A 13,156-nucleotide genomic window follows, 5' to 3' on the forward strand; every position below is an offset into this window, starting at 1 on the left:
GTACTGTAGCATGAGTAACGATGTAGCGTTTTCATAAAAAATGTTGCTGAATAAAAACTCAAAATCCGTGGGTCGCGAAAGTTAATATCTATGTACTAAGAACACAGTATGATTTATAAATATAGTACATGTAATCCAAGGCCCATGGCCATAGAGAATTAACGACAATGAATTACAATAGTAGGACAAGAAGCTTCCAACTAAATTGCTTACATTTTAGCACATTTCATTTCGTTTATAATAATAATAATATAGTATTCTCTATATATGATATATGAATAATTTATTATCTCTTGCACTACTGCTTGTGTGTCAACTAACAAAATTCCTCCCACGTACAAGGGATACAACTGCTTAGTGTTCTTTTTCATTCAGTTTTATATTGAAGTATAATTATAAAGTGAACATCAACAAATAATTAAAAAAGTATGGATTGTGTTTGTCGCAATCTCCAACCGCATATGAAGTGAATTCTAAACTGATCCGTCCCGTTTTTATATTTGAATAAAAAGTTTGGCTTATCACGCAGCTTGTAGCATTTCTGTATTTTTCGTAGAAGTGATGGATTACTGAAAGGATTTCGTTCGAAAAAGATTTTAAATCACAACTATGTACCTCCACAACACCCCATTAAAAAGTATGTATAAATGTGTAATTTGTAAAGAAACATTTCCATTGCGTTTAAAATTTATGGTAAACAAGTTTTTAATAAACAGAAAAGAAAAAAAAAAACAAACACACACACCACAAAACAAGGGTGAACATGCACTGTACAATATTAATTTATATTTGATTTACTTTATACAAATAGAAAACAGTTAATATAATGTTAAATAATTAATAGATTCTTACATGTATATATCTTTATGCCTTCCGAACGATTGATTTTACTTTAATATAAAAAGATTTTATTTTGTGTGTACATTTAACAATTTACCTCATACCGGTACCTTGACTGCCCGGGTATGCATCAAAAATCTTTCTGATTCTTATAAATGTAGCATTTGCTCAAGATTAATATGTAGTACAAAAATAAATGAACAAAAAATATTTTATATCTTTGTTTTCATATCTTTTCTTAATTATAAAATTTAAATATTTTTACTATTATTATTATAATTGTATGCATGTTATTTAAAAGGATTTGGACGAGCTTTGAATTCCGTCATTTTTCGTATTTTCTGGATCTCCTCCGCTTCGAGTTTTAAGCGTTTCTCTTCTTCCTGCAATGGAACCAAATACAAAACAAATTATTAGTGGTTTCAAGACGTTTATTGTCATCATAATGAGAACTTTATGTGTGGTCCATATGTCTACAAGATGTATGTATGTATGTATATACAGAATAATTGATGTTTATTATGGTAGATTTTATATTGTGTTACAATAACTTCAAGGCTTAGCCAGCACTCAAGTTAACCCTCAGTTCTTTATATAGAAAGTCAAACAGCTAGCTAATATAATCGAATTGGTTGCTTTCTATACAATTGGTCTGTCAATCTCTAGTTTTTATTTAAGCCCGTAATCTTTATATGCATATAGACCTTATTGTCTTTTATCGCTTATTTTCCTTGTTTTTCATTCATCATCTCTGTAATGCCAACACTTTGATTTTTAATAACGAACAGAACAGCATTCCCCATAGCCTTCTTCGCACCTCAAAATGAATATATCCGATAAATTATCACTGAATTTTTATTATTTCCAAGATTGTTTAGTATGCATTTACTCATAAAGTGTGTTTTAATGATATCCGAGAAAACAAATGCACTCGTATATGCATTAAAATTTCATTTGCAAATAGGTTTTTGTCAGCCCAGCGGGGCTAAATAATCTACAAATATACGATTGTCTTTATTTATCTGCGTGTGCAAATTATTTTGTTAGCATGCCCATAATTGTAATCTATCAATAGATAACACCAATATAATGTACCATGATTCAGTAGGCAATTAACTTAATCTGGATCACGTCATGTCATTTTAGTGACTGCCGACTACTGTCTGCCTTTGATTATGCCCGGCACTTTTCCAAAGCTCCGTTATCTCACCTTCTGAAAACGTATATAGTATGTGTGGTCTCTATTCTCACTACATACTATACTACATTCACAGGTTGTCCGTAAACCAAATGTGCATAGCTAACTGGATACGACAGCAACAGCTGGCAGTATTAATTAACTGAGTTAATGCCACTTTGCCGGAACAATTAGAGGGAATCATAAATACGGGTTAAGTCATCTGCAATACTAAACTAAGCTAGCTGTTAAAGTGATTGCCTCCCTATATTTAAATAAGTATAGCATAAACTTTATACTATAAAGCGATATTTAAAGAAAAGAATTCATGTATGAGGGAAGTTCAATATGTCATTATAAAGCCTAAGAAATACTCGTATATACATATTTAAATTTTGACTGTTTTCAATCGGTTTGTGATCAAACAATCGAAAGTGGTGTCTGGGGCTCAAAAGCTTGCATATGAATGGTAAAACGCCGAATAAAATGACTACCGAAAACCAATTATTTTCAAAAACGTATTCGAGCACCCCTAAATGTGCTTATAATAGAGAATATGTCAAGTTTCATTTTATGGCAGGCACTAGCACTAGTTCATAAGGCTATATAAAAATCGCAGCTATTCGGATAATTAAACATGAAAATTCCAAATGCTATTTTTGTCAAAAATTACAATTTGTAATACGCAAGTACAGAGGCTGATTGCCCAATAACATGATCAGAGACGTAGCCATCAACATCTAGGAAACTCTGAAATGCTGTGTTTCGGTGATTCATGTTGTGTAAATAAAGTAAGCAAGCTGCAATAGCGGCAATTAAAAGGCTATTATTGAAAACATTTGTTCATATACATTATTGTAGCTATGCAAATGCAAAAACACGCAGTGGATCGTGACTCAGACGCTCCGAGCTCGTGTTTCAGTATGCAAGAAAGCAATATTGTGCCGATCCCAAGCGGTACGGTTGCCAGCTGACACAGATTATCTTGAATGGCTAAGCAAGTAGAGATGCTATTCCGAGGTCCGAGTTCTCTGGATAAGCGTTATCACAAAAAAAACTTACATATACGAGTATATAGTACAGTTTTAAATGAAGAATGCGAATCGGACGAATTGCGGGCGGGAAGCGGGATGGAAACGGGATTTTACTTTGTTTGTTTACTTTAAAAGACGCTCGCAAGGCCGCTGACAGTGCTGAGCTGGCGTTTGGCGTTAAAGCCACGCCCACTTGCGCTGAATGCGTCATCATCGCCATGCATGGAAATAAAAGATTTAATTCAAGCCGTTCCACAGAAATCACAACAAGGAACAATCTCAAGAGCGACAATGCGATAAGCGGGTCACAGGCAGGGGCTGATAGTAAAATTAACTTAATATCCATAATTTAACATGCGAGAAGGCAAAAAGAAGCGTGAAGCAATGCCGCAAAACGAATGAGCCAGCGCCATATGTTGTTTGCCATGAACCAAACGCTAATAATAATACATAATAGCAATAGCAAGCGACAGGAACAAGCTGATAAGATTAGCATAAAAATAAAAATGGAATTCGTGTGGAATTCAGTTGAATGAAAATGGAAAACATTATGCAGCTATGGTCAGAAAGTTTCCGCACAAACCTAATTAAATGTGTAATAGGGTTTCCCATAAAAATTCGATCTCAACCTTGTTGGTATCAACAATTGGGAGTGCAGAATTCATTTTATGATTATGGTGGTTATGGTTGAATATAGAAAATTCGTGTTGTATGCATGGAATGACGTATTTAGCATAAGGATTTAGGTTTATGGGGGGATTTGAATACGGTCGTACCAGTGATCCAGTTTTCTGCCCAGCGACATCAACATAAACTTGTCGTCGTCACCAGCGTCGCCACCACCACCCACTCGCATCAACTCCATTATCATCGTCATCATCATCCTTATGGTCGTCATCGTCGTCTTTATCGTCAGCATCACTGCATTGGGCAGGCGGAGCAGTTGCTCAGCAACTATTTGTCGCCGTCGCGACCGTTGTAGGTGTTGTGGCTGTTATTGTTGTTGGTATTGCCGATGATGCTGCCGTCAGAGTAGTCGTTGATGATGCCGCCGTCTCATCGGATGAGAGAGCACTTGTGTCACCGTAGAAGCGTGGCTCATCGTGCGCCTCACCAGCCGATTGGGCTATATCCTCGTCCGTATCGTCATCATTCGAGCTGTCAGCCGACACCGCATTGCTGGCATTTAATTTGCCGGCATTGCGATCGGCCGCATCATCGTCGGCGTTATGGGTGTTCGGCGCATGCTTGAGCCGCTCATAGCAGCCATTGCAGACACGCAATGGCTTTACACTTTGCTGCGGCAGCAGGAATTTCTTCGACGAGCATGCGGCACAGACAACAGCGCCGCAATTGCGACAATGATGACGGCGCTGCACGAACGTGAACTGCGTCTTCTTGCAATGCATACAAATGCTGGCCTCGGCATCGGGCACCCAGACAGCGGCATGATTCTCGACGGGCTTTTTGCCGCTTTTCCGCAACAGATCCTCCACACACTTGTTGATATGCGCCATCCATTCCTGCTTTTCGGTGCTGGTGGCCGCGTAGACCACAAACGATTTGGTAGTGGTGCGTATGTACCAACCGTTGCGGTACTGCTGATTGTCTGGTATCGATTCCAAGGATACCTCCTCGAGCGGCATTATATGCTGCTTGTTGTACTTTTTCTTGCCAATGACAATGTTGCCATAAACCAATATATCGTTGAATAGGAAAAATTGTCGCGACTTTGGACGTTTGCGACACTTTTTTGTAAGCACACCCTCGCCGACAAGGACACGGCCGGGAACGGCTAATGGCACGCCGGAGCTGCCAAAGCAGCTCTCCACGGAGGCAATGCGGCGTGTGTTGGCCTCCGAGTTGACGAGACGATCGACCATTGCAGTTGTGGTTGTTACTACAGATGCAGCTTTTGTTTTTTTTTCTTTTTTAGGGGGCTCTGGTGCAGGCGAAAGTTGTGGTGCTCGATGTTTGTTGTTGTTGGTGCGGCTGATGTTGTTGTCGTTGTTTTTGTTGCGAGTGTTGTTTACAGCGCTTTACACTTTTCACTGCGTTGACTACGACTATGAATTGTTGGTTTACGGTCGCTGCTGAACATTAAACCGAAAAGTACCTCAAGTGTGACGACTGCTTTATTGTTGTTGTTGTCGTTTCTGCTGCTCCCACTACCTTTTGTCGTCCGTAGCGGATCAGTGTGCGTTTACCCGTATGTGTTTGTGCGCGTGTGTGTGTGGTAGTTTATTTTAGAAATGTGGGTGCAGCTGCAGAGAATCCTTGAAGAACCACAAACTAAATAGAATTTGGACTCCTTAAATATGCGACACGCCTTCTGTATTTAGCACTGAGACGATGCAATCTTTATGCAACGCACAATATGAATATTTTCTGCGCCGTGCGTTAGGCAAAACGTCATGACTCACACCACTAACAACAATTCACGTACACGTTGTATGCATACACACATACATATACATACATGTATGTACATAAATGCATGCAAATACAATCGGCTTTAAAAATTTGTTTAGTGATAATGTTGAGCCAAAACTATCCTCTTAATTGGGCGGCGTAATATTCAACTGAAAATTTTCCAATTTATCGAAAAAAAAAACTGTATGCTCAGTCGAATATACACGACAAAATAAAATATTAATTTATTGTGCACACCACACACACACAACATAAAAACGGCGCAACAGAGCGAAAAATAAAACGAAAGCGCACAGTGCGATTGACTAAAAATATGGCCAGATCAAACAATCATATGATAAAGTTGACAAGATGGTAGCGCCAAGTAGACACACATGCAACCTTGTGTTTAGTGATGCCACATGAAGTCCACTTTGGTTTGATCGAGAGAACGATTTATTTATGTTAATAAAATATTACCTTTTTTTGTTTTTCCTCCATGCTACTAAACACTGCTGCATTAAACTCGCGGCGCTCGCGCACGCGTTGATCGCTCATTAAACGAAAAGGTTTAACTTCAGACGATTTCTTCCTAGGTTGCTCCAGGCTCAGTGGATCTTCACTTTCTTTTTCACGCCGACGCTGCTCAGCAGTCCCGCGCCAACGCTTAAGTACGTCAGGCGTTCGCGGTATTGTCACCCTATGTACGAGATGAGCCTCGTCCAGTCGCTTATGGTGTGCCTTGAAGTTTGGCACCGGTCTACTGTGGAACTCGCGCGCTTTGCGCTCCTCCTCAGCTCGTTTCCGCAGCGCTTCCTGGTGTTTGCCTTTGTAAACATCCTTGAAAGTATATGCTTTTGGGATAGCTACTGAACTCTGCACTTGGGCATTCGTTTCACCCATGGGTAGCGGTGACCATGGGGCCACTCTTAAATTGGCCGGTCGATATTGTCCATTTATTTCTTCTGCTTCAGTATTTTGTGCAGCATCAGCAGCTTCGTCGCTTTGGTTTTCCTTTTGTGCAGCAGCTAAAAATTCAAATTGTTTATTTTTGGCAACAACTAAATTTTCATTCCGTCGCAACAGTGCAAATGTTTAGTAAGAATATTACATACAGAAAAAGTTCTCCGAATGATTCAAATTAAAATCACCAACATTGATATTATCCCAATCAAATGTAGACGCAGGTTTTTGCTCCATCGGTGTACCACTCATTATTAAACTTGCTGTTTTTAACTCACGATTAAACTGCAAACGATACTGAACCTTGTTGGTAATGCGCGCAAATTCAAGTGCGTCGATAAAATTATCGATTACACCGAAAAAACAAAGTCTGGCAAATGTCGATATTTTGGTAACATCGACAGTGTTTTAAACAAAATGCAGTTTTAAATTTTATTATTAAAAGAATACGAATTAATTTTAATTAATTAATTTATTTATTATCATTTAATTCTTTAAATTAATAAAACGCGTTGTTTGTGATTAAATGCATATATTCAAAAGCTTGCGCATTGTGGACTCACCGTTAATATGCTTTCAGAAGCTTTGGGCTTTTTGGTCGGTGAAAAGTCCTGGCATGTTTTTTTGGATAGACGGTTGTATACACATGTGTGTGTGCGCGCGCGTCTGTGATTTATTGCGCGCGCTTGACATTGGCATTCATTCATATAATCTGTAACAAAACAGTTTGTGGCAAGCTACGCATCGCAACAGGTCGCATCCCTAGTTGGGTCGGAACAACACCTACCGCTTATTTTTTTATATTGAGCTCGAACTGGATTTTTTAAATACCGTTCGAATGTAAACAAATAGCACATTCTATAAATAACCGTTACTATAGGTATTCGGCTTAAAGGTGCAAAACTCGTTGACAGCACCTGTAGTTGCGCGTGTGGGTGTTTGTGTGCTAGATTCGATGAAATTAGAGGTGTAGGAATTGATCATCGCGGTGCCAAAGCGTGAGTTAAATATACTCGTACAACAGGAGCAGCCCTTGGACTTCTATAGCATACATTTGCGCGCCAATTTCACATTGCCTATGTGATGAAAGTGTGCTTGTCTGTGCGTGTCAAAGCGGAAATGCGTTTCAGGCGCACTTCGTACACTGCTAATTAAATTGTCTACCACATTGTGTGCAAGGGCAGGTGAGTAGAGCTGGTCATGGTCCCCAAGCTCTGGTTGATTTAAGTTTTGTTCTTAAATATACACGGGCGCTCTTTTGCAGCAACACCTGCAATCATACACACACACACACACACACACACAGTAACACAGAAATACACATGCACATTTTGTCAGGTAACTCGAGTAGTTCATTGCGCGCAAATGCAAATTATTCTTTGAAGCTCGAGAGCATCCAACACATGCATACAGTCCCCGAAATTTAGTTGCCACGACAACCGCAACCGCTACAGTAACAACAACAACAATAACAAAGGCAATCACAGCTACACGCACTATGATGAAAGAATGCACATCCACATACACACACCCAGCACACACACTCGTATCCGTCAGGGCCATTTCCAGAGAACTCTCAACCACACTAAGAGCATTGTGGCACGTAAGTTTGTTTTAATTATGTAGTTGTTTCAATGCATGTAAGTATGTATGTGTGTGTGTGCGTACACATGTCCATGCTGATAGGAATGTTGTGTGTGCAAGGCTAATTTGCAGCTGCAGACTTGAATTCCTAGTATTGGCAACTATCGGAAACAATGTTTCAGAAATCCGTTTTCCACGAATGCTCTTCCACAGCAGTAGCTGCTGGAACAAATAACAATTACTAAATAAGAGCAATTTTCGAGCATAATTATACTTAATTGAAGGAATAAATTTAGTTATTTGATGACATATAGTACAACATACATACATATGTATATATATTTGTATGTACATCTAGATTGAATTAGGTTTAAAGCCGAAATGAATTTGATTTTAACAGAATAGCATGGCATAACATTTTATTATTATTCAAAAAAATTCAGTGAGTTTAGTTTGTAAGTTCATATTTAGGCTATAGTTTGCACAGAAATTTGTTGAATTTGTCAATTATTCATGAATATATTATATAAAAAATTTTATTAAAAAAACGAACTTCTTTTCTTTTTTAAAATACCTTAAGTCCTCAGGCGGATGTGCTCGAGTTTGGGTTACTTTCTGAGCCTGAATGTATGGAATCAATGCTTATGTTTAAAATAAATGGAAATACCGTTTTCTGCATCAGCAAAATACTTATTAATTTACTTTTTAAAGCCGTCTTCTAAATAACATAATATAACATAAGATAATTTACACTGCAGAATTATTTGCATGTCTAAGCGCAAATTAAATAAAGTTATGTGGAAACAAAATAAGAATATCTAGAAGTCTACAAAATAGGTAATAATTTGAGGGCACTCTTCATAGTACATATACATTTATTCTTAGTTCAACAGGAGTGCTGCCATTGGCTACATTTATAACAAGTTAATATTCTGATTGAATAAAAAAAAATGTAAAAGCAAATAACAGTGAATAGCTGAGGCGAAGCAAAAGCTGTATAGGAAGAACATAAAATTCGCCAACTTCAGTGAATTGCCTTACATTTATCATCAGTGAGAAAATTCCAAGGTGGTGCTTTCAGCTGAAAATATTTAAATTTTAGTGAATATGTATCGAAATTTAATGCAGAACTTGCCTGCCAATTTAATTAAATTTATTTATAAACAAGAGCAAAGGCCGATGAATTCAGTGACAAAGCCATGACATTTTAATGGAGGAAGCGCTTCAAATTCAATTTTGCCGCAACGAATGGCGAATTGTGTTTGCTATTTTTACCAATGTCCTTTGTTGTGACCTTATCCTGCAGGAAACATTAACTGATAAATTTAATGCATTGATATCAATAGAAATTTTAAAGCCTTTTTCATACGTAACACCATGCAGGGTAACTAAAAAAGCCAGTTCCTAAGCTACATCGGCCCTTTGAATGCTAAAGAATACCCGACTACCTGTACTAACAAACCAGCACCCGAAGTGAGAAAGGATATACTAATTCCCTTTTCAAGGTACATGCACGTAGATCAGCATGACCAGACGAATCGCTATTAGGGCTTAAAAATAATCGCGGTTCATACAGACATACGATATCGTAATTTAATTTCGTATTTGTAAGTATCTTGTATTACTTCACCTATTTCGAATTTGATTAATCAGATCGTATGTCAACATATGTATATGATTTCCAATGAAGAGAGTGGTTGCATGTGTTTGCTAGTAAATTAGCTGACTTGCTGAATAATCTTAAGGGTGCTCTCACCCAGCATCGAGAAGAGCATTTTTCAATGAATAAGAACATTCCTTTAGTTGAATTTGTTTGTACATTAAATAGTTATGTAGGTGGACACGACCGTTTAGTGTTTAATTAATGAGTATAAGTATAGAATGATGGATAGATATTGCAATTAGATATTTCTTTAAGCTTTAATTTAGCGCATCTCAACAACTGCAGCAGACCTGAGCAGAGCACCTGAGCAAGTGCACGGCCTTACACAACTGCATCGACTTTCAAGAAATTCTAATTTGATTTTACATTATACTTTGTTCATCCTGGCAGTCAACAGCAGACTTATACACCTACTTAGATACATACATACACACATATCTATGGAAACGACGCATCATGGACTGCGGCTCAGTTTCTTGGTGGAAAAAAGGAAATTGTGTTACAACAGCACGGCAGGAATATAAAAGAAATTATGCGTGCGTATGTACACTTGGCGAAAGACAACCAACAATTTAGCAGTGCTCTAAACATTTTGCCTTTATAATTCTCCTAATTGGTTTTTAGCGTTTTTGTAAGAGGATTATAGAGCTGCTATTTATAAATACACTATTCAACGAAGGCTCAGTTCAGCCAGAGCTTCAATATTTTATTTGATTGGATTTAATTTGTATTCCTTATTTTGTTCTCCTGTTGGTACATCTGAAATGCAGGATGCCTGTGAAGAAGAAGGCTAAGCATTTATCTGTCGACTTTACAGTCCAAATGAATACCCCAAGTGTCTGTAGAAGTTGAACTATTTTTTTCTTTTCTAATGCGAGTAAAATACTAGATCAACTCGACGGTATTCAAGTGTATATTTACAAGTATTTATATATTGATCAGCTTTTAGGAATATGCACGCAGTGTTATAGGAACTGTTTTGTCATTGTCATGCTATTTATTTATTCTTCAATTTGTGTCGCTTTCACATTATACATACATATGTGCTAGGCAGTGAGACAACATGGCCAATGTAGAGTGTTGTTGGATTAGTGTCGTTTTTGGGGGCGCTTTTAAAAGGTGTGAAATTGTCAATTCGGCAATCGCTGCAATACACATTCGTTAAAATTAAACTGATGAGGTACTTTGTGTTTTTTATTTCGTCGAGTGTATGAAAGCGGGACATTAGAGTCGGCGCGCAAAAGTATGCTATGAAAAATAAGCCAAGCGCATCGAGGCAGCACCTTGGCAGGACATTGCAATAGGACAGAAACAACAACGACGACGGTAATAATAATAATGTCAGCAATGTCACTTGGCTTTGTTGCTGCTGCAGGCTGGCTGCTGGCATTGCTTATTAGCTTGTTTGTGCGCGCATAATCATTGTTGCTGTTGCTGCTCCTTGGTGTTGGTGTTGTTGGTGTTGCCCTTGTTGGTGTTGCTGTTGTTGCTCCTGCTTATTACATGTTGCCATTTTATACATTTATTTGAGATATCATTGTGCGAAAACAATCACACATACCACATGCATGTCTGCCAGCCTGCAACACACACACACTCACACACACGTACTATGTACATGTATCTCTGTATGTCTGTATGGTTGTGGGAGCAGCATGCAATGCCCATTGTATTTGTGTAATTGAATTTTCCTTTTGATTTGCCTCATGTGCTGTTACTGTTTCGCGTCGCCAACATTTGGGCAGCATCATAAAAATGTTCACAGTAGGCAAGCTGTCAAGCAGCGACACAACAACAACAACAACAATAACAACAAGAGCAACCACAAAAGCAGCAACATAAAAAGGAAAAGCCGTGACAACAAGCCACACCCATACCAAATCCTGTCCCCATTCCCGATACAGCTACTGGTGGTCGTCTCAACCAAGCATTCTCACATAGTTACACTTTAAGGGAAAGGTTCAATATGTCGCTACAATACGTAATACGTTATAAGTATATGAGATGATGCTGATGTGTGTGATTGATTGTGATTGTTGTTGGAAAAAAAAACTGTAAATACTTTAAGCCCTTAAGTAAAAATGTATTTATTATAACAAATAATTCGATATATCCTCGATTTTACAAAACCTAATTGTATGAGCTGATTTTCAAATGATTGATCGGAAATGCAATCCGGAATTAATTAATTTAAAAAACATGTTACTTTCGTACACAACCGTCTAATTATTCGTTTCAATAAAAAGAAAGAAAGAATAAGCTCCAGGCAGGCAGATGATTGGAATCCAAGTTTGTACAACTTTTCCAGTGATCCATGAAAAGTATGCTTAAAAAAATACTTATGTGCTTGAAAGCATATTTTTAGTACTTGAAAAACGATATAAGCCATACTTATATCTACATATAATAGCATACAAAATTAATTTTAAGTACATACGAAAATCGTAAATGGATCTACTCTATTTCTTGATGAATAGGAAATATTTATTTCCTCCTTTTATGTCCTATAAAATGTTCTTAAAAACAAGTGTTGTATACAATTTTTTTAACATTTTTAAATATAATTGAATATTTTGTTTCATCAATTAATTGTGTTTGAAGGATCGTGGAGCCTATAAAAACGGTCCAAGCTACAAGTAATTAATAAAAAATGTCACAAGCGCGTTAAAAAATGGCTATGAATAGGCAATTTATGAAATGCAAAATGAAACATGAAGGCAATCAATAATGGGTTAATTAAGACACAAGTTTTAACTGTTAAATGAATTTGTGTTGCCGAATTTTTCTTTGAGTGTAGTGTAGGCCCCCCAGACACGCCTTTTACCAAGGCAGGAGCGTGTACACGTAAGCGCATAATCCGCTTTACTTTTTACTTTGGCAACCAAAATTCTTGCTCTCCAATGCCTGGAGGGATGCTTCCATGCCTCTAAACGTAGCGCATTTGTTTAATTATTGCAATAGAGGAAGCCACAAGAGGCTTCCGTTTTTAAGGCACTTTTCAACTTCAACGCAACTCGACGACTTTAAATGTTTTTAATTTGTTGTTGTTTTTTATTTTGTTCTTGTTTGTTTTTTGTTTTATTTTTTTGTTTTTGGTTGTGTTCTATTTTTTGCCTGCTTGCCACGCCCGTTTCCACAAAACAACAGTAATAATAATAGCAACAACAACAATAACAACAACAACAAAGAGGGCACGACAACAAAAAGCTGCAAGCAGCACATTTGATAGACCGGGGCCACAAAATGTTGGCACAAAGAATGAGACAGAAAATCAATAAATCGAGATTTAATGAGTTTCAAATATTTGTTGGATACGAAACTGAAATTGGGAGTCGAAGTGGATGTGGATGGGGATGGGGAAGTGGAGTTGGGCTTGGGCTTGGCTTGGCTTTTGCCGCCATCATTTCACCATCATCATCATCATCTAGCTATTGCTATTTTTGTTGTTGTTGGCCCCTATTTCTGTAAATGCTGAATGATTTC

The 13,156-nt window shown here is 37.7% G+C and overlaps 2 protein-coding genes across 2 annotated transcripts; both read right to left on the bottom strand.

The window, feature by feature from the left end:
- Positions 1-675: 675 nt before the first annotated feature.
- On the bottom strand, positions 676-5,869 carry LOC115626666 (pleckstrin homology domain-containing family F member 1 homolog). The gene is made up of 2 exons (XM_030522088.1): positions 3,828-5,869; positions 676-1,223 (listed from the first exon to the last, which is right to left on the bottom strand). Exon 1 carries the CDS (start codon positions 4,932-4,934, stop codon positions 3,999-4,001), a length of 936 nt encoding a protein of 311 aa, XP_030377948.1. The 5' UTR covers positions 4,935-5,869; the 3' UTR covers positions 676-1,223; positions 3,828-3,998.
- Positions 5,870-5,928: 59 nt separating this feature from the next.
- Positions 5,929-6,678, bottom strand: LOC115626976. The gene is made up of 2 exons (XM_030522492.1): positions 6,579-6,678; positions 5,929-6,491 (listed from the first exon to the last, which is right to left on the bottom strand). Exons 1-2 carry the CDS (start codon positions 6,676-6,678, stop codon positions 5,929-5,931), a joined length of 663 nt encoding a protein of 220 aa, XP_030378352.1.
- Positions 6,679-13,156: the final 6,478 nt, after the last annotated feature.

The sequence above is a fragment of the Scaptodrosophila lebanonensis genome, unplaced genomic scaffold, assembly GCF_003285725.1.
Source record: "Scaptodrosophila lebanonensis strain 11010-0011.00,11010-0021.00 unplaced genomic scaffold, SlebRS2 tig00000089-arrow-pilon, whole genome shotgun sequence".
NCBI classification, from domain to species: domain Eukaryota; kingdom Metazoa; phylum Arthropoda; class Insecta; order Diptera; family Drosophilidae; genus Scaptodrosophila; species Scaptodrosophila lebanonensis.

Bases quoted from the DNA above. Each gene is read 5' to 3' on its own strand.
- LOC115626666 (XM_030522088.1), bottom strand. From the start codon at position 4,934: ATGGTCGATCGTCTCGTCAACTCGGAGGCCAACACACGCCGCATTGCC.
- LOC115626976 (XM_030522492.1), bottom strand. From the start codon at position 6,678: ATGAGTGGTACACCGATGGAGCAAAAACCTGCGTCTACATTTGATTGG. The intron at 6,492-6,578 runs GTATGTAATATT...TTGAATTTTTAG, and splicing joins TCATTCGGAGAACTTTTTCT to CTGCTGCACAAAAGGAAAAC.